At 44.2% G+C, this 25,515-nt stretch overlaps 1 protein-coding gene across 8 annotated transcripts in view; it reads right to left on the bottom strand.

Annotated features, from left to right (window-relative positions):
* HECTD4 (HECT domain E3 ubiquitin protein ligase 4) overlaps window positions 1–25,515 on the bottom strand; it is a 200,810-nt gene that overhangs the window by 128,664 nt on the left and 46,631 nt on the right. For all 8 annotated transcript variants that reach the window (XR_016227112.1, XM_070066217.2, XM_070066215.2 and 5 more), the window contains exons 2-7: window positions 14,473–14,990; window positions 9,794–9,883; window positions 8,949–9,079; window positions 2,567–2,675; window positions 1,778–1,916; window positions 102–272 (exon numbers count right to left, since the gene is read on the bottom strand). Coding sequence is in view for 7 of the 8 variants with exons in the window: in XM_070066217.2 (XP_069922318.2) it covers window positions 102–272; window positions 1,778–1,916; window positions 2,567–2,675; window positions 8,949–9,079; window positions 9,794–9,883; window positions 14,473–14,990 (1,158 nt within the window). In the remaining variant the exon portion in view is untranslated. The remainder of the gene's footprint in view (window positions 1–101; window positions 273–1,777; window positions 1,917–2,566; window positions 2,676–8,948; window positions 9,080–9,793; window positions 9,884–14,472; window positions 14,991–25,515) is intronic.

Here is a 25,515-nt window from a genome sequence, read left to right on the forward strand (position 1 = left end):
GCTGTATATACTTCAAGGTTCTTAGGTCCTTGTACATCAATATCATAAGACAGTAAATAGAAATGTTCCTGCAAAGATACAAAAAAGAAAGTTAAACTTACCACAAGTTCAAAGATGTCCATGAAGACAGAATGCCCCTTAGGTGTTTTCTCATTCAGGCTGGCTGGAGACCAGATCCAGTAGAAGTAAGTACCATCTGAAGAGAGGTGCACGGTGCTCATTGTGCTGCCAACAGGGAGGTGATTGGCTGGCATCGGCACTGTCTGGCACACCTGGACACAAAAGGGAGGAAACCGTCTTTCATATCAACTTCGATTAATTCAGAATTCTGATCAGTTCATTGTTGATGGTATTAAGAAGCTAAACTTCCTGATAAAATAAAACTGATATTTATCTTCAAGAAAAAGTTTAAATGACAAAAATATAAAAGCTCATATAATAAGCAGAAAAATAAATATGAACAGCCATGTAACAGATAAGATTCTTAGGATTAATTCAAATTACATTTTTTCTTTTTTTAATTTAATATAATTTTTTTATTTTTGCCAGTGAAAGTTAGACAGTGAGAGATAAGGACAGAGAGAAAGGTCTTCCTTCCGTTGGTTCACCCCCCAAATGGCTGCTACAGCCAGCGCTGTACTGATCCAAAGCCAGGAGCCAGGTGCTTCTTCCTGGTCTCCCATGCGGGTGCAGGGACCCAAGCACTTGGGCCATCCTCCACTGCCTTCCCGGGCCACAGCAGAGAGCTGGACTGGAAGAGGAGCAACCGGGAATAGTACCTGGCGCCCAACCCAGGACTAGAACCCGGGGTGCCGGCGCCGCAGGTGCAGGATTAGCCAAGCAAGCCAGAGCGCCGCAGGCAGAGGATTAGCCTATTGAGTCGCAGCACCGGCCTGCAGCAAAAACTCTTAAGATAACAAAATGCCTAAATTGTAGCGATTGACAAGATGCCCCAGGGGCCAGCACTGTGGCTCAGTGGGTTAAAGCCCTGGCCTGTAGCACCAGCGTCCTACACGGGCACCACTTCAAGTCCCGGCTGCTCCACTTCCAATCCAGCTCTCTGCTATGGCCTGAGAAAACCGCAGAGGATGGCCCAAGTCCTTGTGTCCCTGCACCTACATGGGAGACCGAGAGAAGCTCCTAGCTCCTGGCTTCGGATCACCTCAGCTGTTGCAGCCATCTGGGGAGGGAATCCACGGATGGAAGACCTTTGTCTCTCTGTCTCTACCTCTCTCTGTGACTCTTTCAAATAAATAAAAATAATAAATCTTTAAAAAAAACAAAGATGCTGCAGAGGGAGGAAAGTGTGTCACAGCAGTATTGTTAGATGTGTGAGTATTGTTACCTCAGATGGCGACCGTGCCAGAACTCCCCACTACCTCCAAGACACAAAAGACAAAGCCTTTTTTTTTTTTTTTTTTTTTTTTTTTTTTTTGACAGGCAGAGTTAGACAGTGAGAGAGAGAGACAGAGAGAAAGGTCTTCCTTCCGTTGGTTCACCCCCCAAGTGGCTGCTACGGCCGGCGTGCAGTGCCGATCCAAAGCCAGGAGCCAGGTGCTTCCTCCTGGTCTCCCATGCTGGTGCAGGGCCCAAGCACCTGGGCCATCCTCCACTGCCTTCCCGGGCCACAGCAGAGAGCTGGACTGGAAGAGGAGCAACCGGGCAGAAACCAGCGCCCCAACTGGGACTAGAAGCCGGGATGCTGACGCCGCAGGCGGAGGATTAGCTCAGTGAGCCGCGGCGCCGGCCAAGACAAAGCCTTTTTTTTTCTGCTTACCTGAAGGGTGTTCTGGTCAATGACCTGGAAAAGGGAGTGAGGTTTATTATCGAAAGACACAGGCCGGTGGAGAAGACAGCCGCTGCCAAAGGCCACCCAGCCTGGCTCCAGCTCCTCGTTCCGGCAGTACACAAACCCTCTGTGGAAGAGAAAGGGACACAGGCAGAGTCACAGGCGGTACTGTAAGCTACAACAAACACAACACTTTTTATCTAGCTTTAAACATGACTAAGTATGTAAAACATCTGATAGAGAGTGACAATATCACATGAATTTTAAGACAGATTATGGCAAAATTAATTTTCCACAATGAGTTTGAGAGGAGAAAAAGTTGGGGAAAGGTTTAAGTAAATATAAATGAGGCTGCCAACTGTGGCTTCTGTTGCTTTGGGCGGCAATTCATCCATCTTATATTCTAGCTGAAAATCACTGCTAACACAGTGGCATATCCAAGTACACAAGTTTTTAACTAGAAAATGTCTATTTATCAACCCAGAGAGGTCACTGACATTGTTATAGAAAGCCTGACCACAGAGGACTTTCTGGCTGGAAACAATGATCTGAGGGCTACGAAACACCTCGGTCAAAACAAAGCTAAAATTCATTAATAGAACGAGATAGGAAGCAGTGGCAATAAGAGAAGACTGGAATCACTTGAATTAATTCAGATTTGTCCCTTGGTTTACGGCTGCACAGGGAATCAGGATGCACCCCCAGAGTCTTCACAGAGATTTATGAAGGGAGGAAAATGTTCCAGCCAAATCATTCAGCAAGTTCCATGCAACTGACCTGAGAGTACCATGTAATCCAGACCCCAATTTGCTTACTCCTCTTCCAACTGAGTTAGTAGTATACAGGTAAAGGCCATCTGCCGTGAGACAGCGTCCCAAGTCAGCATCTGAAATCGTTTTTTCACAGGTAAATTATATATATGCTTTTTCCAATGAATCTATAAACACGCTTTTTCTAATGAAAAAGCCATTAGGAAGTTGAGCAAAAGAGAATCTCCTACTTCTAAAAGTGCTTCAATGTAACTTCCAGGGAAGATGGCTTAACTCCCAAATCAACACCCAAAATACATGTGGGACCAGGGGACAAGATCACTGAAAGAGACTGGATACTTATTAGCAGGGGAACTAGGTTCAGCCCACAAAATGTTTTTTCTGTTTTTGAAGAGGAAAAGTACTAAGCGAAGTTTAAACATTTCTAAGATGAAACTACTAAGAGTTTAACACTTTAAAACATCATTTATTTATTTGCATTTTATTTGAAAGGCAGAGACAAGAGAGAGAGAGAGAGATACAGATAAAGAGTGAGTTATCTTCCATCCACTAGTTCACCACCCAAACGGCCACACCAGCTGGGGCTGGGACAGGATGAAGCCAGGAATCAGGAACTAGGAACCTAGTCTGGGTTGTTATAGAAAGCCTGACCACAGAGGAATTTCTGTCCCATGTGGGTGGCAGGGACCCAAGTACTCCAGCAACTATCAGCTGCTGCCTCTCCGGCTGCACATTAGCAGGAAGCTGGGATTGGAAGCCAAGCTGGAAACTGACCCCAAGCGCTCATATGGGATTGGACATCCCAAGCGGTATCTTAACTTCTGCTCCAAGTGCCTGTTCCAAGAGTATAAACCTTTTAGTAATGACTGCATCATAAGAAAGGCATGAGCTCTTAAGAGACTGGGCACTCACTGGGTGACCTTAGACCTCTTTGAACTTCAGTTTCTTCGTCTGTAAGATAAGGATAATCATAGGTTCCTCAAGGGTTACCCTAACGGTTAAATGAGAGGACACAGGATGTACCACCTATACTGCTCTCTGGTACAGAGCCAGTGTTTCATAAAGGACAAATGAAATTATGTTAATAACTAATGGTATACATTGAACTAAAATAAAATCTGCTTCTGATGAGATCCTAATTTTGGTTTCTGGAGAGACACAGCACAAAAGTGTATTTTTCTGCTTAAAAAAGAGCAATTGTGTTTTCCCTTAGCTAGACCTTCCCCAACCTAAAATAAACAGCTGGGGCCAGTGTTTGGCTTAGCAGTTAAGATGCTGCTTGGGATGCCTGTGTCCCATATGGAAATGCCTGGCTTCAAGCTCCTGCTCCACTGCTGATCTAGCATCCTGCTGATGCACACCCTGAGAGGCAGCAGGTGATGGCTCAAGCACTTGGGTCCCTGTCACCCACATCAGAGACCCAGGTGTAGTTCTGGGATCCTGGCTTAGGCCTGGCTATTGTGAGCATTTATAAAGTGAATCAATGGGGCTGGCGCTGTGGCAAGGCAGGTAAAGCTGCCGCCTGCAATGCCAGCATCCCATATGGGCACTGGTTCAAGTCCTGGGAGTGAACCAGCCTCTCCTCTCTCTTTGTAACTCTGGCTTTCAAATAAATAAATAAATCTTAAAAAAAAAAAAAAAAAAGTGAATCAGTGAACAAATCTCACTCTCTCTCCATCCTTGCCCTGGCCTCCACTGTTCTGCCTTTTAAATAAAAACAAATTATCTAAAAGAGAATATCATTTAAATAAATCACCAATACATATATATATATATATATATATGAAATGGTTTACTACTTTATATTCTAAAGAATTTGCCTTAATAATAAGACTTATGAGTAAAAATTTCAGTGTTTATTTTTGTAATCATTTCGTTTACCATGTTTAAGTAGAATTTGTCCACCTGAACCATTTCAGTTTAGTTACAGGAAATTCATGTCACCCACTTAAATTAGTACTGTGTATGCTATCATCTCAAAGATTCACCCTACTGGAGTGAGTGTTGGCCTAGCAGCTGAGCTGCTGATTGGGACACCTATATCCCATATCAGAGGGCCTGACTCCAGCTTCCTGCTATCATGCACACCCTGGGAGCAAGTCACAGCTCAAGCTGTGAGGTCCCTGTCACCCAAATAGGAGATCTTGATCGAGTGATCAAGTTCCCAGCCTAGGACTGTTGCAGGCACCTAGGAGTAAACCAGCAGACGAATGAGCACTCACATATGTGTTCTCTCTATATCTCCATCTCTATCTCCTAAATAAAGAAAATATTTTTAGGCTGGCGCCGAAGCTCAATAGACTAATCCTCCACCTAGCGGCGCCGGCACACCAGGTTCTAGTCCCGGTTGCCCCTCTTCCAGGCCAGCTCTCTGCTGTGGCCCGGAAAGGCAGTGGAGGATGGCCCAAGTGTTTGGGCCCTGCACCCCATGGGAGACCAGGAGAAGCACCTGGCTCCTGCCTTCGGATCAGCGTGGTGCTCCGGCCCCAGCGCGCCAGTCGTGGCGGCCATTGGAGGGTGAACCAATGGCAAAGGAAGACCTTTCTCTCTGTCTCTCTCTCTCACTATCCACTCTGCCTGTCAAAAAAAAAAAAAAAAAAAAAATAGGGGCTGGGCCGCCCCTCCCATGGCAGGACTGCTCTCCCAGCCCTTCTTCCCTCCCTCTCTGGGAGGGTGCATATGGAGTTTAAAAAAACAAAAAACAAGCAAACAAAAAACTCAGCCTACTAATCTGAGACAACTAGGACCTGTATGTATTAGTTCATCCAAAAAAAAAAAAAAAAAAAAAAAAAAACAACCAGTAAAAGTGGGTAATCATCTTTCAAATATTCATCTTACATCATAAATATTTTTTTTTAATTTTTTTTTTTTTTGACAGGCAGAGTGGACAGTGAGAGAGAGAGACAGAGAGAAAGGTCTTCCTTTGCCGTTGGTTCACCCTCCAATGGCCGCCGCGGCCGGCGCGCTGCGGCCGGCGCACCGCGCTGATCCGATGGCAGGAGCCAGGAGCCAGGTGCTTTTCCTGGTCTCCCATGGGGTGCAGGGCCCAAGTACCTGGGCCATCCTCCACTGCACTCACCGGCCACAGCAGAGAGCTGGCCTGGAAGAGGGGCAACCGGGACAGAATCCGGCGCCCCAACTGGGACTAGAACCTGGTGTGCCGGCGCCGCTAGGCGGAGGATTAGCCTAGTGAGCCGCAGCGCTGGCACATCATAAATATTTTAACTTAAAACTTAAAAATGCATTTATTCACCCATATTTAGATAAAGGCCCAAGGCCTTTCAAGCATGGGTCTGACAAGGAGTAGAAGTAAAGGGGGTGGACTGAACAAGACTGGCCAGGAGTTGATACTTGTTGAAGCTGAGTGATGAGTACACAGGGTTTATTTTACTACTCCCTAAATTTCTGTCAATGTTGAATGCTTCAACATTAAAAAATCACACACAGGGGCTGGCACTGTGGCGTAGCGTATTAAGCCGCTGCCTGAAACACCAGCATGTGTTCAATTCCTGGCTGCTCCATTTCTGATCCAACGCCTTGCTAACGTGTCTGGGAAAAGCAGCAGAAGATGGCCTAAGTGCTTTGGCCCCTGCACCTGCGTGGAAGACCCAGATGAAGTTCCTGGCTCCTGGCTTTGGCCTGGCCCAGTCCCACTGGTTGCAGCCATTTGGGAAGTTAATCAGTTGATGAAAAATTTCTCTCTTAGTAACTCTGCTTTCAAAATAAAATAAGTAAATCTTTTTTTAATTACATAAAATTGCTCTAAAAATTATTCTAAGGAAAACATTCCATACCCAGATGCAAAACAAGGTAATAAAAAGCAAACAGATCAGCTTAATACCATCACCTCCCATGAGAGCCTACCCCTAGGGAGATACCAAATGGAAGAAACAAAGAAGGGGTTTAGGTTCTGTGTGAATGCATACATTTGAACCATAATGTCTGAGACCTTCCTGAGTACTGCAGGCTTTTGTTTCTCCAGTTGACTCTGACTGAGTCGGGAAAGGTAAAGAACCAGATCCAGAAGCCTTGCCTATGGACCAGCGCTGCGACGTAGCACGTAAAGCTGCCACCTGCGATGCCAACATCCCATATGGGCGCTGCTGGTACAACTCCTGGGTGTTCAACTTCCAATCCAGTTCCCTGTTAATGTGCTTGGGAAAGGCAATGGAGGATGGCCCAAGTGCCTGGGCCCCTGCAACCATGTGGAAGATCCAAACAAAGCGCCTGGCTCCTGGCCTCAGACTCACCTGGCTCTGGCCATTGTAGCCATTTAGGGAGTGAACCGGGGGACGAACCATCTCTCTCTGTCTCTCCCTCTTTCTATAAACTCTGCCTTTCAAATAAATAAATAAATAAAACTTTAAAAAAAAAAAAAAGACGACGACGACTTGCCTCTTCCTCTCAGCCTTCTCTAAGAAAAGCAATGGGCTGAGGAAGGCCCAGGCCCTGGGCTGAGAGGTGCACGGAGGCCTGTTGCTCATTGCATCCATGCCATCGAGGGCGGGAAACAAAGGGGTGGGCAGAACAGGCTGCTGATTCCACACCAAATGAACACCAGGCTCTTAGAGACTCACTTTGTCAAGTCTTTCTTTCTTTTTTTTAAAGACATTTATTTACTTGAAAGTCAGAATTAGAGAGGAGAGGTACAGAGAGAGAGAGAGAGAGAGAGAGGGCTTCCATCCATTGGTTCACTCCCCAGATGGCTGCAATGGCCCAGGCCTCGGGTCATCTTCTACGGCTTTCCCAGGCCATAGCAGAGAGCTGGATCGGAAGTGGAGCAGCCAGGACTAGAACTGGCGCCCACATGGGATGCTGCTGTTTCAGGCCAGGGCTTTAACCCACTGCACCACAGCGTCAGCCCCTGTCAAGTCTTTCTAAAACATTCAACTTTGTTATGGAAACAATTTACTAGGCTTTTTAATTCACATTTTATCAATTATGCAATACTTAATGATATAATAACATCACCAAGTACCAATTACAGCAACAAATTGGTTTGGGAGCAAGGCTGACTCTTGTGGCCCTGCAGCTCCACTGGCGAGAGCAGTGGAACACAGACATGGGGAAGACTCAGTCGGCCGTGGAGCTTTGGTGGGCCAAGGCACTGGTCTAAGGAGAGGCCTAATCCACCTGGTAAATCAGTTAAGTGGAGTGATTAACAGAGCTGCTTTTTCTGAAATAATATATTAAACTGGGGGGCAGTGCTGTGGCATAGTACGCTAATCCTCTGCCTGCTGCACCAGCATCCCATATGGTGCCAGTTCTAGTGCCGACTGTTCCTCTTCCAATCCAGCTCTCTGCTATGGCCTGGGAGCAGCAGAAGATGGTCCAAGTCACCTGCATGGGAGACCTGGAAGGAGCCTCCAGCTCCTAGCTTTGGATAGGCCCAGCTCCAGTCGTTGTGGCCATTTGGGGAGTGAACCAATGGACGGAAGACCTTTCTCTCTATCTCTCCCTCTCACTGTCTTTAACTCTACCTCTCAAATAAATAAATAAAATCTTTAAAATACATATTTTATATATATATATATTAAACTGATATGTGAGCCTGTAAAACTGTAAAAACATTTTAATGCAGCCCTTTGTTTAAAAGATTATTTAACAATTCACGCTCCCTTGAACCTTTCTATTTTGTGCTTTTTGGACAGGAGGGTTCATTAATACACACACTAAATTACTCAAAGAATAGTACCAAGCAGCAAGACCTGATACTCATTTAGCAAACAAAAAAATTCAACTCAAGGCTCCCATGCCAAGCTCACAGACCTAGGAACCAATTTAAGTAACCCATGCCTCCTTGGCAGTGGATGGATTATACCTTTTCCTTATGAGAGTAAGGCCTATCCATTTTCTTACCTCACCAAGTATCAGCTTTTATACTTTTACTGATAAAGCAGACAATGAACACACTGTATAGGAATCTTGAGCTCTTAATTAAAAGGGACACACTGGGTTATATCTAAATCATTGTCCACAAAGATCTGAAACCATTCTTTGTACCTCTTAATGTCAATAGCAGAGGGCCAGTGCTGTGGCACAGTAGATTAAGCTGATGCCTACAATGCTGGCATTCCATGTGGGCACCACTTTGAGTCCCTGGCTGCTCCACTTCTGATCCAGCTCCCTGCTGGTGTGCCTGGGAAAGCAGCAGAGCATGGCCTAGGTGCCTGGGCCTCTGCACCCATGTTGGAGACCCAGAGGAAGCTCCTGGCTCCTGGCTTCAGCCTGGCCCAGCCCTGGCTGTTGCAGCCTGTCTAGGGAGTAAACCAGCAGATGGAAAACCTCTCTTTCTCTCTGTAACCTCTCTCTCTAACTCTACTTTTCAAATAAATAAATCTTAAAAAAAAAAAAAAATGTTAATAGCAGAACTAAAACCCTTCCATTACCTTTATTTTCAGAACTGGAGCCAGTATTGCTGTCAGGTGCAGGCAACATGTCTTCATACCCCCATGATACTATGTGTTTTCCTCCAAGCAAGCAGGAGGGGGATCCAGGCCCCCCTTCCAAAAGCAACAACCTATAAAGAGGAGGCGGGGGGGGGGGGATCACAAAGACTCAGAGACAACCCACTTAGCAAGAAGATTAGTCTATTTCCTCAAAGAACAAAAGCTCAACTAGTTTTACACAAATATTACACATATGAAAAGATAACATATATTTTAAGGCAAAAAATATAAAAGCAGTATTTATATAAATGTTGATAAAACTGTGTGTAAAATGCCTATTTTTATATATACATGTGTGTGAGAACAAGACAGAGATAGAAAGAGGCAGAGGGGGGGTGTGAATTAGGAAGCACAGAAACTAAAACATTAGAAGTGCTTATTTTTGGATAATGAGATTATAACTAATTTTCACTTTCTTCTTGATACCTTAATATATTATCATCTCAAATTTACAGTAAAAATTCATTAAAAGTTATTGCATCTTTTAAAGACACAAAAATTTAAAAGAATGAAAAATAACATACTCTAGGAACACTGTCAAAGAAGGTAAGGTAAGACAAACAAAATTCTTACTTAAGAAGGTAATTATGACTCTATACTTATTTAGAAATATGAATCATTAATTGACAAGAGCCTAGGAATCTTTTTAAAAGAAGTATATTCCTAAAGTTGTACGTATAAAATTTGTATTCCTTAAATAAAAGGTTTCTTGGGGTGTGGGGGGGAGCCTAAATGCACAAGCCTGCCTTGATGGAAGGAGAATAGGGCCCAGGGTGACAACTTACCTATACAGTACATCAGCCACAGGCAGGGACCCCAGATCAGTCTGTTTCTGCAACAGATGAACTGTATGCACAAAGGTTTTCAGTGATCCCCTAAGAATAAAAGGAAGGAACAGAAAATCATCAAAACTGAATGTCAAATCATGGAAGTTGTTAATGTTAATTTTATTAACCACATGGGAAGGTTCTGTCAGTCAGAAGATGTGTGATACAAAATATACTGGATTCTTAGCTATCACCATTGGCTCATGGGAGCAACACTGTGCCAATTACGGGCCTGCATTTGGAAAGGTAAGCAATTTTCCCTAACACAAAAGTTCAAAACAGAAAACTTAAGCACAAAGAACTTCTTGTTTTCATCACCAAGTTGCCCTCTAGTCTTGGGGAGAGATGTCATAAAATGAGATCAGTATTTAAAGTCTAACAATATTTCTAGGCTTGCTTTTTAATATCTTTGTTAAGCTGATCCATTTTGGATAACATCTCACTGAACTTCATCTCATTAAATATGAATGGAAGGGATACATTCAAATAATCAAGACTTTGTGCAGAGAGCCCCTCCTCCGCACCCCCCTGCTGAGAAGCATGCAACTGAACACTAGCAGGGCTCACACCACCGACTCCGTTTTGGTTCCCAAGGCTCTGGGAGGTCCATAATACGGTCACCAGGATCTAAAAGAAGGCACTTTTAGGACTTACCTGGCAACATCCCAAGTGTAAATCACTACAAAAACACTTCCTGAACTAAGTGATCACCTGGATCAGATGGCCTGACTTTGGCTGGCTGCCTTATTCTCATAGCCAAGGCTTTAATTACCAGATATCTCATGCCTAACCCCCAAAAGAAACGGAATACCCAGCACTGGACCAAGTAGGCCTAGAGTCTAATTGCCCCTTTTACTATCTCTAGTGTCCAGAGAATAAAAACCAAAGAACAGTATAAGACAGGGAGGCAGCAGACCAAGTATAGAAACCCAAGTGGGCTCCAAGACCTGGCTCTGCCACTCATCACAATTCAGTGATGTTATCCAACTCCTATGCATTTTTGTTTCTTCATTTGCCTAGCAGGGATATCTCCCTTGGGAATAGTAAGGTCCAAAAAAAAGGAAAAAAATGGGCAAAAACTTTAACCTTTGGAATGTTAAGATCTATTGACCAACTATAAGGAATTGTTTCCTGCCAGACTCACTCAGATCTTGAGTGAAATTGACCATGCAGCATCGTGGCACAGAGGTTAAGCTTCTCCCTAAGATGCCAGCACATAAGCTGGGTTTGAGTCTCAGTCGCTCCACTTCCAATGCCGCTCTCCGCTAATGTGCCTGCGAAGGCAGGAAGATGGCCCTGAGTACTTGGGGTCCCTGCCATACTCATGAGAGACTTGGATGGAGTTCCTGGCTCCTGTCTTTGGCCTGGTCTAGCCCTGACCATTGCAGTCATCTGGGGAGCAAATCAGCTCTTGGAAGATTCACTCTGTGTGTGTGTGTGTGTGTGTGTGTGTGTGACTCTGCCTTTCAAATAAATAAAATAATTTTTTGTGAAGAAAAGAGTAAAATTTAAACTTCTTCCACAGTCCAACAGACCCTATATGATCGGGGCCCTGCACCTCATCTGCTGCCTGCACCCTTAGACCATGTTGCAGCTGCCTGCCCACTTTGCTACCCTCAGACAACTCAAGCTCAGAAAGAGCAGAGTTCTGCCTGCCGTTGCTTTTGCATAGAACTCTCTGCCACTGGCTCTGTGGCATGGCTGTTTGTTTCTCATCTTCTAGTCCTTAGTTCAAAAGCCACCTCTTTAGTAGGCCTCCCCTGGTATGTCTGTCACTACCTCCACTTAGTCAATCTCTTGATACCCTAGTTTCCTTTCCTACAGCAAATACCTCTCTCTTGAATTCTCTTTTACATGTATTTGTTGCTCACTGCCTCCTTCACTCTCACATAAGTTCTGCAATTTTAAGGACCATCTGCCTACTCATGACTGTATCACGAACCTTGGGTCATATACCACCGTCCCATGAGCAGAGCGCCTTGTAGGTGGCAAGGTTTTGCAGAATGCATCACCCAGAGTCCAGTCAGCTGCTAGCAGCTCTGCACCGCAGTGGCCATAAAACCCAGCAAGGAGCCTATACAGCAGAGGTGTTCAATAAACATTAGCTGGCTGAATGAAGAAATATCTCGCCATAACTTTTTGGAAAAGCTGCTTTGTCTTTGAGAGCACCAACCTCAAAAATATGCCCATACATCAATAATAGGCCCATAACATTATTAAAGGTTTTGATCTAACACTGAAAAGCACGTAATTTCTGAGGTAAATAAAGACCAGAACAAGGTGCTAATATCAGCAACAGAATATAGGAGTTGTCTAAAACAAACGCCAAGAAGATTTTTATACTGACAATAATACATTTATCTTCTGTATATGCAGAAAGTAAGTCAATCCAATATAAAGGATCTACAGGGAAACTTATTTCAGTATCAGACAATAACATCTTTAGAATTAAGCACACATGGGGCATGCATGGAGCATAGTGATTAAGTACACAGTTGGGTGGCTGCACAGTGGGTTAAGCCTGTGTCCCCTATCAGAGTGCCTGGTTTGGGTCCTGGCTGCTGTTCTTCCAATCTAACTTCCTGCTATGCATTCTGGGAAGCAGTGGATGATGACTCCAGGACTTAGGTCACAGAAACCTATGTGGGAAATCTGGATGGAATTCCTGTATCTTGGCTTCAGCCTGGTCCAGCTTTCGCTGTTGTGGGCATTTGAGGAGTGGACCATTAAAAAAAAAGTCCCCACTTGGTACACCCATGCCACATATCAGACTGTACGTTTTGAGTCCTGGCTATTTCACTCCCAGTTTGGCTTCCTGCTAAAGTACACCCTGTGAGGCCACATGTTATGGTTCAAATACTTGGGTTCTTGCCACCCACGTGAGGACTCAAGAGTCCCAGGTTCCTGACTTTAGCCTGGCTCAGTGCTTGTTGTTATGGTCCTTTGGGGACTGAACCAGAAAATGGAAGCAGACGGAGGATCTCTCTCCTCTTTCTCCCCTCCTTTCAAATAAAATGAAAATATAGTTTTAAAGAGAGAGAGATGACAGCCAATAAATCTTTAAAAAAACAACAAAAAGAATTAAATACATGGGGCCAGCACTGTGGTGTAGTAGGTTAACCTCCACCTGTGGCACTGACTTCCAATACGGATGCCGGTTCCAGTCCTGGCTGTTCCACTTCTGATCCAGCTCCCTGCTAATGGCCTGGGAAAGCAGTGAAAGATAGTCCAAGTCCTTGGGCTCCTCCACCCACGTGGGAGACTCAGAAGCTCCTGGTTCCTGGCTCCCGGCTTCAGATAGGTCCAACTCTGGCCGTTGTGGCCATTTGGGGAGTGAACCAGCAGATGCAACACCTCTCCCTCTGCTTCTGCCTCTCTCTGAAACTATACCTTTCAAAAAAAAAATAATAATCTTTAAAAAAAAAGAATTAAGCACATAAGCACATGTCAGGATTTCCATAATCCAAATGCTGTCTTCAGGGTTCTAAAACTAGGTTATGGGAATTTGCTTAAGGCAAAGAAACTGACAGTACTGGTAACATTTTGTCTTAAAAATAACTTGAGATTCAATCACTTGAAAGTCAACTTTGAAACCTTAAAAAGAGAAACAAGGAAAGAAGCCTTATAACTAAGCACTCCATAATCCTCCAGGAAGTTTTTCCACATATGCTTGGCTAAAAAGGGAAGATTCCCACTCAAGAAAAAATTCTGAGGGAGAGGGACAGATTAGGGACAGTAAAGTGTCAGACCATGCTCCTAACTGGCCCCTAGACAACTGGTCGAGAGGAAGCCAAGGGTGGTAAATTCTATTCTCACAAATACCTGCCAGTGATCATGCAGGTTACTGGGCTGGGGGAATGGCAACATTTCCCATGGTCTGTAGATCAGTAACACCACTAACCTTGAGAGGTGCTGAGCGATCTTTCAATTACACTGATGGAAGCAAGCATCAAGTCCCAGAAATATAACTTGTGACTGAGTCCAGGTGAGCAATAACCCAGCAACTTGCTGATGCACTCCTTATAGACAGGTATGAGCAAAATTAAAAGCTCTACAGATTTCTGACCATCCTCCCAGGAGACAGGCAGATGTAACAGTCTTCGCTAACTACTTTGATGTAAAACATTAACCATTTAAGGGATGAATATGAGAATACTTCAAAAAGTTCACTGAAATGGACTAAAAAAATAACTTTATTTTGGTGTAAAAAATTTTGAAATCCACACATATGAGGGGGTCTTAAAAAGGTTCATGTAAAATGCATATTACCAGAAAACTATGTGTGAATTTCAAAATTTTTTTCACATCGAAATAAATGTGTCTTTTGATTTCACTTTTCCATGAGCCTCGTGAAGTACCCTCGCAGATATGGCAAGGGTTGACTCTGCATTTTAAGCTGTTTAAGCCGCTATCATGGTATAGCAGAAAGAGAAAACTCAAACTTGGGTTCCAGCTCAGGTGCCTGGTGCCAAATTTTGCTGACAGCTTCTTTTACACTGTCAAGCCTGTGAAATTCAATCCTGAAAGCAAAACAAACAGCACTTCTAGATGCTAAAACTCCCGTCAGACATACTGGGCCTGTTCTTCACTAGCCCAACCCAAGTAGCAGGGGTCATGACATCACCGATTTCCCATACCTGGCACATGCCAAGGCCACCAGGGCAGCAGCAGCATTTTCTTTTTGCTTGTGTGGGATGTGTCGGCCTGTATCAGACGTCTCCTCCAGCCAGGAGCACAGCAAAGTTTCAATTCCATTGAGACAGTCGGCAGGCTCCTTGGTCAAGCTCAACGGCTGGCAGTCACGAAGGCAGTTCAATAGCACCTCAGCAGTTATGTTACAGAGAGAAGGGTCCGTTCTGCTCTGGGACTGAATAAGGGGGAAGACCAGCAGGAGCCCCATTCGGGACGTGAAGGGCGCTTGCTCGGGTTGCTGCAACAAGCCCTGGCGTTTGAGCAGGGCCAGAGTTTCCTCATCGCCCGAACTTTCCCTCTCATGCTGCTCTTCCAAGGCCAGCTGGCGCTGGGCATTCCACAGTCCCCGCAAGGCATTCAGGCGGTACTCCAGCAGGCGGGCATAGGCATTGCTCTGGTTCCCACAAACGGAGCGCAAACGTTCTGCTAGTTCTGTTGGGTTCTTGGTCTCAAATGTTAAAATCTGGAAAAAAAAAAAAAAAAAAAAAGACAAGAGCAAAGTGGGTATGTATTGCTCTCACCAAAGTTATCTATGGAAGCAAGTATTTTAAGGGCTCCTAAATTATTTTAGTTGCAACCAAGTAGAAACCATGTATGTAAAGCCAACTCTTTGCTAACGGAGATTACTCCCACTCCAGCCCCAGCTTTCCTGCTAACACTCCTAATAACATTAGGATCCGACTAACTGAAAGAACCCAAATCATAAAAGAATACAGTGACGCATAATGTGAAAGTCAGGAATTAATTCAAGCAGTTGAGTTTAGGTACATCTAAAGCTGCGAGCAGTCTGAATAGACCATTGTAACGATGCAGAAAGGGGACACTCTAGAGGCCAGCACATGTCTGCCTCTCAGTAGACCAGACGCAGGGCAGGTAGAGGCTCAGCATAAAAGCAGGGACAATTCTGTCAGGTCACTGGCACTGACGCTAAGATGGGTCACAGCTCACTTTATTTCTCCTACAAACCCAAAAAGTACTTCTCTATCTCAACTGTTACCTTCACATACTTGACAACCCAATGAAACAACAAGAACTTCCAGAAAAATGCAAACACTGTAACTGTCCTGCTTAGCTATATATGTAACTAATTAAACAAAATTTTAAAAGGTGTTCACAGTTTTAAAACAACATAGAGACAAAATGGAAGGAGCAAGAATCTAAAGGAAAAAAAAGCAAGCTGAATCAAAAGCTGCTCAGTGAACTAAGGACAAAGAAGAAAGGAAAGTTAGACAACAAGCATTGGCAAAGGGAAAAGGCATCCAGTAAAAAAGACATTTAAAATAAAGGCAAAAACTTTGAAACTCATTTTCATGCAATGAGGCAGAGTGATCTCAAATGATGAAAGAAGTAGAAAGCTTTGCAATCAGCTTGAACTGGTGCACTTACAGTGCCTGAATGAAACATTCACATCATAGGGGAAGCTGCTCTGGAAAACCAGATACATGAAAAAAAAAAAAAATGAGCAATTGAAAAAAGAGAAAGGGGAAGCTGAGGCTCAAATGTGACAAGCAGTGACACACATCTAAGAAAGCAGAGAAGGGGCCAACGCTGTGGTATATTGGGTAAAGCCCCAACCTGTAGTGCCGGCATCTCTTATGGGAACCGGTTCCAGTCCCGGCTGCTCCACTTCTCGCCCAGCTCTCTGCTATGGCTTGGGAAGGCAGCAGAGGATGCCCCAAGTCTTTGGGCCCCTGCACCAGTGTGAGAGACCTGGAGGAGGCTCCTGGCTCCTGGCTTCAGATCCGTGCAGCTCCTGCCATTGTGGCCAACTGGGGAGTGAACCAGCAGATGGAAGACCTCTCTCTCTCTCTCTCTCTATCTCTCTCTCTTTCTCTGCCTCTGCAACTCTTTCAAATAAATAAGTAAATCATTTAAAAAAAAAAAAAAAAAAGCAGAGAAGTGAACTGACAGAGGTGTAAATGGCAGTAAAAGCTGATCCGGGGAGCCAGCGCTGTGGTGTAGCAGGTTCAGCTTCTGCCCTCAGGCCAGCCTCCCGTATGGGTGCCAGTGAAAGCACCGGCTGCTCCACTTCCAGTCCAGCTCCCTATTAATGTGCCTGCGAAAGCAGCAGAGGATGGCCCCAGTGCTTGGACCCCTGCACCCGCGTGGGAGGCCTGCAAGAAGCTCCTGGCTTTGGCCTGGCTCAGCCCTGTATTTCTTTCAAATAAATGAATAAATAAAATCTTTTAGAAAATTTTTTGATCAGAAAATGATATGCAATTGCTAATTAAAGCTGTAAATATCTTTCCTGTTGGAATGAATCAAGATGGGAAGTTACTGCTAATTACACAAACATATATTCTTCTTCTGGAGTCAAGAGAACCACCTAAGACGCTGCTGGCCAAGGAAAGTCTCCAAAACCATGGCCCTCATCAAACAGTCGACATAAACAAAGGTTTCTGATAAATTTTAAAAGAACATGGAAAGGTGCCTTGAACAAAAGAATATTTTCCAAAACCATCTGAAGAGCCATCTGTCCATTTCGCCCTTGGACAACAGAAATACAGAAACTTCTAAGACACATTTTTAAAGCACATCCAGAAAACACACCTGAAAGATGGAGAAAATAGCAGAAGCAATGCTTGGCAGGACAAAGAAAGACTGCATGAAATAAGGAACTTGTTGAGATGACAGAAGGAAAGAAAGCTGCTCAAAAGTATTGAATGCAAACAGCCAAGAAATGTCTTGGGAATCCTTGTCTTGGGAATCCTATGGGGTGTACGTTTTTAGAACAGAACTGAAAACACTGTAAAAACAAGACAACAAATTTCAACTCAAAAAATTAACTACAAGTTATCATTTAATGATATGAAAAAAAAAAGTTCACAGTTTAAAAAACAGCCAGCCAATTTAAGATTCAGAGTGAGCCCATCTCACAGATCAGAAATAACATCCAGGGGCCAGTGTTGTGTCATAGCAGGTAAAGCTACTGCCTGTGACACCAGCATCCTATATGGCACCAGTTCTGTGTCCCAGCTGCTCCACTTCTGATCCAGCTCCCTACTAATAGCCTAGGGAAAACAGCAGAAGATGGACCAAGTGTTTGGGCCCCTGCCAACCACATGGGAACCGGAGGGAGCTCCTGGTTCTTATTCTGGCTCTGGATTTGGCCTGGTTAGTGCTGGCTGTTGTGGTTATTTACATGTGAACCAGTAGAAGGAAGATCCATCTCTCTCTCTCTGTCCCTCTCTCTGTAACTCTCACTTTCAAAATAAATAAATCTTAAAAAAAAATCTAAATGCCAACATTGAAACTAACAAATCACTTAAAAAAATTAAGTGAACTACTGACAAACACAATTACTTCAAGGAATCCCATTGGCATTTTGTTGAGTGAAAGACAATTTCAGGGGCTGGTGCAGCAGGTTAAAGCCCCGGCCTGAAGTACCAGCATCCCATATGGGCACCGGTTCTAGTCCCGGCTGCTCCACTTCCAATCCAGCTCTCTGCTACGGCCTGGGAAAGCAGTAGAAAATGGCCCAAGTCCTTGGGCCCCTGCACCCACGTGGGAGACCTGGAAGAAGCTCCTGGCTCCTGACTTCAGATCGGCTCAGCTCTGGTCATTACAGCCATTTGGGGAGTGTCTCTACCTCTCTCTGTAACTCTTTCAAATAAATAAAAATAAATATATTTAAAAAAAATATATTTAAAAAAAAAAAAGACTATTTCAGCCGGCGCCGTGGCTCACTAGGCTAATCCTCCGCTTTGCGGCGCCGGCACACCGGGTTCTAGTCCCAGTCGGGGCGCCGGATTCTGTCCCAGTTGCCCCTCTTCCAGGCCAGCTCTCTGCTATGGCCCAGGAGTGCAGTGGAGGATGGCCCAAGTGCTTGGGCCCTGCACCCCATAGGAGACCAGGAGAAGCACCTGGCTCCTGGCTCCTGCCATCAGATCAGCGCGGTGCACCGGCCGCAGCGGCCATTGGAGGGTGAACCAACGGCAAAGGAAGACCTTTCTCTCTGTCTCTCTCTCTCACTGTCCACTCTGCCTGTCAAAAAAAAAAAAAAAAAAAAAAAAGACTATTTCAAAAGGTTATATTCTGCAATTGATGCTGTGGCACAGCAGGCTAAGCCTCTGCCTACAGCACCGGAATCCCATATGGGCACCAGTTCTAGTCCTAGCTGCTCCTCCTCCAATCCAGCTCTCTGCTTATGGCCTGGGAAAGCAATGGAAGATGGGCCAAGTACTTGGGCCCTGCATCCATGTGAGAGACCCCAAAGTAGCTCCTGGCTACTGGCCTCAGATCGGCCTAGCTCTGGCTGTTGTGGCCACTTGGGTAGTGAACCAGTGTATACGAAACCTTTCTGTCTCTCCCTCTATAACAATGCCTCTCTAATAAATAAACAAAATTTTTTTGAAAGGCCAAGTTAGACATTGAGACAGAGAGAGAGACAGAGAGAAAGGTATTCTTTTTCCGTTGGTTCACCCCCCAAATGGCCGCCACGGCCAGCACACTGCGCCGATCCCAAGCTAGGAGCCAGGCGCTTCCTCCTGGTCTCCCATGCGGGTGCAGGGCCCAAGCACTGGGGCCATCCTCCACTGCCTTCCCGGGCCACAGAGAGAGCTGGACTGGAAGAGTAGCAGCCAGGACAGAATCTGGCGCCCCAGCTGAGACTAGAACCCAGGGTGCCAGCACCGCAGACGGAGGATTAGCCTAGTGAGACGTGGTACCAGCCCAATAAAACTTTTTTTTAAAAAGTTATATTCTATATGATTTCACTCATATGACATCCTGGAAAGAACAAAACTAGAGTGATGGAAAGTCATTAGTGATCATCAGGGTTTCGGGATATGGGTGGGGTATAATTATATAGGAACAGTGTGAAGGATGTGGGTGGGGTGTAACTATATAGGAACAACATGAGGGATGTGGGTGGGGTGTAACTATATAGAACAGCATGAGGGATGTGGGTGGGGTGTGACTATATAGGAACAGTGTGAGGAACAGTATGAGGGATGTGGGTGGGGTGTAACTATATAGGAACAATATGAGGGATGTGGGTGGGGTGTAACTATATAGAACAGTGTGAGGGATGTGGGTGGGGTGTGACTATATAGGAATAGTGTGAGGAACAGTATGAGGGATGTGGGTGGGGTATAACTATATAGGAACAGTATGAAGGATGTGGGTAGAATGTAACTATATAGAACAGTATGAGGGATGTGGGTGGGGTATAACTATATAGGAACAGTATGAAGGATGTGGGTGGGGTGTAACTATATAGGGACAATATGAGGGATGTGGGTAGAGTGTAACTATATAGAACAGCATGAGGGATGTGGGTGGGGTGTGACTATATAGGAATAGTGTGAGGAACAGTATGAGGGATGTGGGTGGGGTGTAACTATATAGGAACAATATGAGGGATGTGGGTGGGGTGTAACTATATAGGAACAATATGAGGGATGTGGGTGGGGTGTAACTATATAGAACAGTGTGAGGGATGTGGGTGGGGTGTAACTATATAGAACAGTATGAGGGATGTGGGTGGGGTATAACTATATAGGAACAGTATGAAGAATGTGGGTAGAGTGTAACTATATAGAACAGTGTGAGGGATGTGGGTGGGGTATAACTATATAGAACAGTATGAGGGATGTGGGTGGGGTATAACTATATAGGAACAGTATGAAGAATGTGGGTAGAGTGTAACTATATAGAACAGTATGAGGGATGTGGGTGGGGTATAACTATATAGGAACAGTATGAAGGATGTGGGTGGGGTGTAACTATATAGGGACAATATGAGGGATGTGGGTAGAGTGTAACTATATAGAACAGCATGAGGGATGTGGGTGGGGTGTGACTATATAGGAATAGTGTGAGGAACAGTATGAGGGATGTGGGTGGGGTGTAACTATATAGGAACAATATGAGGGATGTGGGTGGGGTGTAACTATATAGAACACTGTGAGGGATATGGGTGGGGTGTAACTACATAGAACAATATGAGTGATTAGGGTGGGGTATAACTGTATAGGAACAGTGTGAGGGATATGGGTGGGGTGTAACTGCATAGGAACAGTATGAGGGATGTGGGTGGGGTATAACTATATAGGAACACTGTGAGGGATATGGGTGGGGTGTAACTGTACAGGAACAGTGTGAGGGATGTGGGAGGGGTGTAACTATATAGAACACTGTGAGGGATATAGGTGGGGTATAACTGTATAGGACAGTGTGAGGGATATGGGTAGGGTGTAACTGTATAAGAACAATATGAGGGCAATCTGGGGGAGTAAAGAAACTTCAGTTCCCTTGGTATGTGGTGGGGTGGTGGTGGTTATGTGAATCTATACATGTCAAAAATAGTTTTACTATATAATTTTTATTTTATTTATTTAAAGACAGAGTTATAGTGAGAGGTACAGAGAAAGAGAGGGAGAGGTCTTCCATCTGCTGGTTCACTCCCCAGATGGTTGCAATAGCCACAGCTGAGCTGATCCAAAGGCAGGAGCTTCTTCTGGGTCTCCCACATGGGTACAGGGGCCCAAAGACTTGGGCCATCCTTCCCTGCTCTCCCAGGTACCTTAGCAGGGAGCAAGATCGGAAGTGGAGCAGCCAGGACTCTAACCAACTCCCATATGGGATGCTGGCACTGCAGGCTGGGACTTTAACCTGCAGAGCCACAGCACCAGCCCCTATTATATAATTTTAAAAGTTAAAGAAAAATTCTAACTAGGCTACTGTTGTGTTCAATAGGTATCATGGGTAAAGCTATACTGAAAGTCAGATTATTAAAAATAATAACCAGCGCTGCAGCTCATTAGCCTAATCCTCCGCCTGCGGGGCCAGTACCTCGGGTTCTAGTCCCAGTTGGAGCGCCAGATTCTGTCCTGGTTGCTCTTCTTCCAGTCCAGCTCTCTGCTGTAGCCCGGGAGTGCAGTGGAGGATGGCCCAAGTGCTTGGGCCCTGCACCCGCATGGGAGACCAGGAGGAGGCACCTGGCTCCTGATCGGAGCAGCGTGCCAGCTGCAGCGACCATTTTGGGGGTGAACCAACGGAAGGAAGACCTTTCTCTGTCTCTCTCTCTCTCACTGTCTAACTCTGTCAAAAAAAAATAAGAAGAAGAAGAACCACCAGTGGTATTTTTACCTAGTTTTTAATACAATAGGCTAAAAAAAATAAGGATTGACTAAATATCCTTCAGGCTCAAGTCACACAAAGTGCATTTCTCTACCCTGTCTGAACTCACCACACATAAATTACCCATTTGATTACTTTTCAGATGGTAGCAGATAAAATAATTCATTTTCCTTAAAAATGATCACACTTCAAGAGCAATGACCTGCCTTAAAGCTATCGTCATGTCCAAGAAAGCTAGATTGCCCTTTCCTTTCTTAGTGCCACCCCTCAAAATAAAACAATCAGTAGCCAGCTTCTACCTTTATCATCAATAAACAAAGATTATTCAGATATTTTTCTTGGATGTGAAAAATCACCAAATTTTAAATTTGATTATCAGTTATGAACACCCAACAAAATTGAAATTTGCAGTATTTAAAAAAAACTTTACAATATTAGTTTTGTGATTTCTTCCATGCAATATAATTCTTTAATATAAAATATATATATCCCACATTTTTATGTATGGTACTGAGATCATCTACTTATGCTACCCGAAGCAACCACTAAAAAATTCAATATAGGAATTTATTGAACTAAAGAATCTGAGGACAAGTCAGTAACATTAAATCCAGCTATTTATTTTTATTATTGATCTCGAACATAACTGCTTTTAAAATATATTTCATGGTACATAAAGTGAGATATGATATAATCTGTAGCTAACTTCAAACATTAATAATTAGCAGATAAAAACTACAATATATTTCATATTTTTCAACAATTGTATTTTGCAAGTACTTCTAAATTTTAGCATTCTGTGTGAAAGATAAATATTCTGAAAATACTTGAGTTATAATATAAACAAATGTTATATAATATATACACTTAAATGACTGTTATATTTATTGATTTAGCAATAGCTAAAGCATATTATGCTTTCAGAAATCCATTAGACTACTCAGCATTATTTTCACTTCAATGGCCCCTATGAAAAATAAGAAGTGTCCACTATGCTTCTCCCTTTTAGAATTGTGAAGTTTGAAGGTCATGGTCTAAAATCATTTTATAAAGACACCATACCTTTGGGTTTTAGTAAGTCAACTACAGAGATTCTATTCTGGTACTTACTAAGATTGGATGACTTGTCTGAGATCCTTACATAAAACCACTGCTTTCAGTAACTGCTCTTGACCAAAATATCCTCAGAAAATTAATATTTTCTCTCTTTTAAAAAGGGGAAAGCTCTTCAAGGAAAAAGGAAGATCCCTGTCATCCTTAATCAGAAGAGTCACTAACTGTACTTTGGCGATAACGCTGAAGCCACCCAATCAAGGGAGTGACTTCCCAAGTAACTCACAGCCTTCACCTAATTTTTTATCATACATAACATATGTCTCGAAGCTAAGCCAACGCCAATCATTCTGGAAAGTCTAATAAAAGGTGAGAAAAACATTCTTTGCTAGCCAAGTCAGGCTCTGAACAAGACTTCACTATTTTATTTAAGAACAATGAAAAAGCACCAGATCATTTCAGATAATTTCCATTTTATATCTGGGAAAATACTGGAGAGAATACAACAGTCAGCTATGAAGGGAGATGGGAAATGCCAGCCTGCACTTGAAGCTTGGGAGTAAGGATGAGCGTGCAGAGGCTTTGGAAGTGGAAGAGAATATCATATACACACGTAAGACGTTAGCTGAACTAGCCGTTAGCAGAAAAAGACAGAACCTAAGGATTTGGGCATGAACTACTGTAATACCCTAATATGTAAATTTCAATTTTATCTACTTTGCAACTCAGAATAGCAGAGAGATAATTCTCTAAATGGGTCGAAATCAACCTAAAATCACCTTTTCTAGTATTACAGCATACTTCTGAAAGAAATAAAAAGAGGAAATAAAAAATAAAAATCTGTCCTGAGGAAATATTTGAGAAATAACAAGTTGTACTGGGGCCAGCACTGTGGCACAGTGGGTGAACGCCCTGCCCTGAAGCGCCAGCATCCCATATGGGCACCGGTTTGAGACCCACTGCTCCACTTCCCATCCAGCTCTCTGCTATCGCCTGGGAAAGCAGTAGAAGATGGCCCAACTCCTTGGGCCCCTGCACCCACGTGGGAAACCCGGAAGAAGCTCCTGGCTTCTGGCTTCAGATCGGCTCAGCTCCAGCAGTTGTAGTCAAATGGGGAGTGAATCATCGGATGGAAGACCTCTCTCTTTCTCTCTCTCTCTCTGTGTGTGTGTGTGTGTCTCTCTCTTCTCTCTGTGTAACTCTGACTTTCAAATAAATAAATCAATCTTTAAAAATAAAATAAGTTGTACAGTGACATTCACTGCAGTCTTATTTATAACAGTGAGGGACCAGTGTTGTGACGTAGTGGGTAAAGCCACCACCTGAAATGCAGGCATCCTATATGGACACTGATTTGAGTCCTGGATGCTCCATGTCCAATCCAGCTCCCTGCTAATGGCCTGGAAAAGTAGCAGAAGATGGCTCAAATGCTCAGGGTCCTGTTACCCATGTGGGAGACCTGAAAGAATCTCTTGGCTCCTGGCTTCCACCTGGCCCAGCCTCAGCCATTGCAGCCATTTGGAAAATAAACCAGCAGATTTAAGATCTGTCTCTCCCTCTCTGAAATTCTTTCAAATAAGTAAATAAGTAAATAAATACTAAAAAAAAAAAAAAAATACATCCAGTTAAAAAAAAAAAGTGAGGGGCCGGTGCTGTGGGTAGCAGGTAAAGCTGCTGCCTGCAATGCCAGATTCCTTTATGGGTGCTGGTTTGAGTCCTGGCTGCTCCACTTCCGATCCAGCTCTTTGCTGTGGCCTGGGAAGCTAGTGGAAGATGGCCCAAGTGCTTGGACCCCTGTACCTGAATGGGAGACCTGGAAGAAGCTCCTGGCTCCTGGCTTCAGATTGGCACAGCTCCAGCCATTGCAGATATCTGGGGAGTGAACCAGCGGATTGAAGACCTCGCTCCCTCTCCCTCTCCCTCTGCCTTTCTCTCTTTCTCTCTTTCTTTCCCTCTCTCTGCCTCTCTGTAACTCTGCCTTTCAAATAAATAATAAATCTTTTTTTTTAAGTGACAAAAGTGGAATCTCAATGTCTAAAGGGGAAATGTAGAATTAAATTATAACATATCACTGTAGAATATTTCATAATAAATTAGGGACAAGAACTTGGCCTAGTGGTTAAAGACGCCTGCATATGGGAGTACCTGGGCTGATTCCCATCTCTGGCTCCTGACTCCAGCTTTCTGAGAATGCAGACCCTGGAAAGTAGCAGTGATGGCTCAAGTAATTGGGTGACCCCCTATCACTCATGTGGGAAACCTGGATTGACAGTATCTCCCAGCTTTGGTCTCAGTCCAGCCCTGGCCAGGTCAGGTATTTTAGGAGTGAACTGGGATAAGAGCTCTCTGTCTCTTTCTCTTTGCCTCTCAAACAATTTTTTAAAGATTTATTTATTTATTTGAGAGGCAGAGTTCTAGAGAGAGGGAGAGACAGAGATCTTCCATCTGCTGATTTACTCCCCAAACGGCTGCAATGGCTGGAGCTGGGCCCATCTGAAGCCAGCAGCCAGGAACTTCTTCCAGGTCTCTCACGTGGCTGCAGGGGCGCAAATACTGGAGCCATCTTAGCAGAGAGCTGGATGGGAAGTGGAGCAGCTGGGTGCTGGGTGCTGCGGGCAGAGGTTTAGCCACCTATGCCACAGCACCAGCCCCTCTCAAATAAATTTTAAATAATTAAAGCCATACAACAGAAAGCAATATAAAATTGTATTACTCCCCCCAATTAAGACTTTGTACAAAATATCATAAGAAATGTGTTCCTTGGCCGGCGCTGTGGCTCACCAGGCTAATCCTCTGCCTGCGACGCCGGCACACCGGGTTCTAGTCCCGGTTGGGGCGCCAGATTCTGTCCC

This window comes from Oryctolagus cuniculus, chromosome 21, assembly GCF_051225735.1.
Source record: "Oryctolagus cuniculus isolate XC-2025 breed Fujian yellow rabbit chromosome 21, ASM5122573v1, whole genome shotgun sequence".
NCBI lineage: Eukaryota > Metazoa > Chordata > Mammalia > Lagomorpha > Leporidae > Oryctolagus > Oryctolagus cuniculus.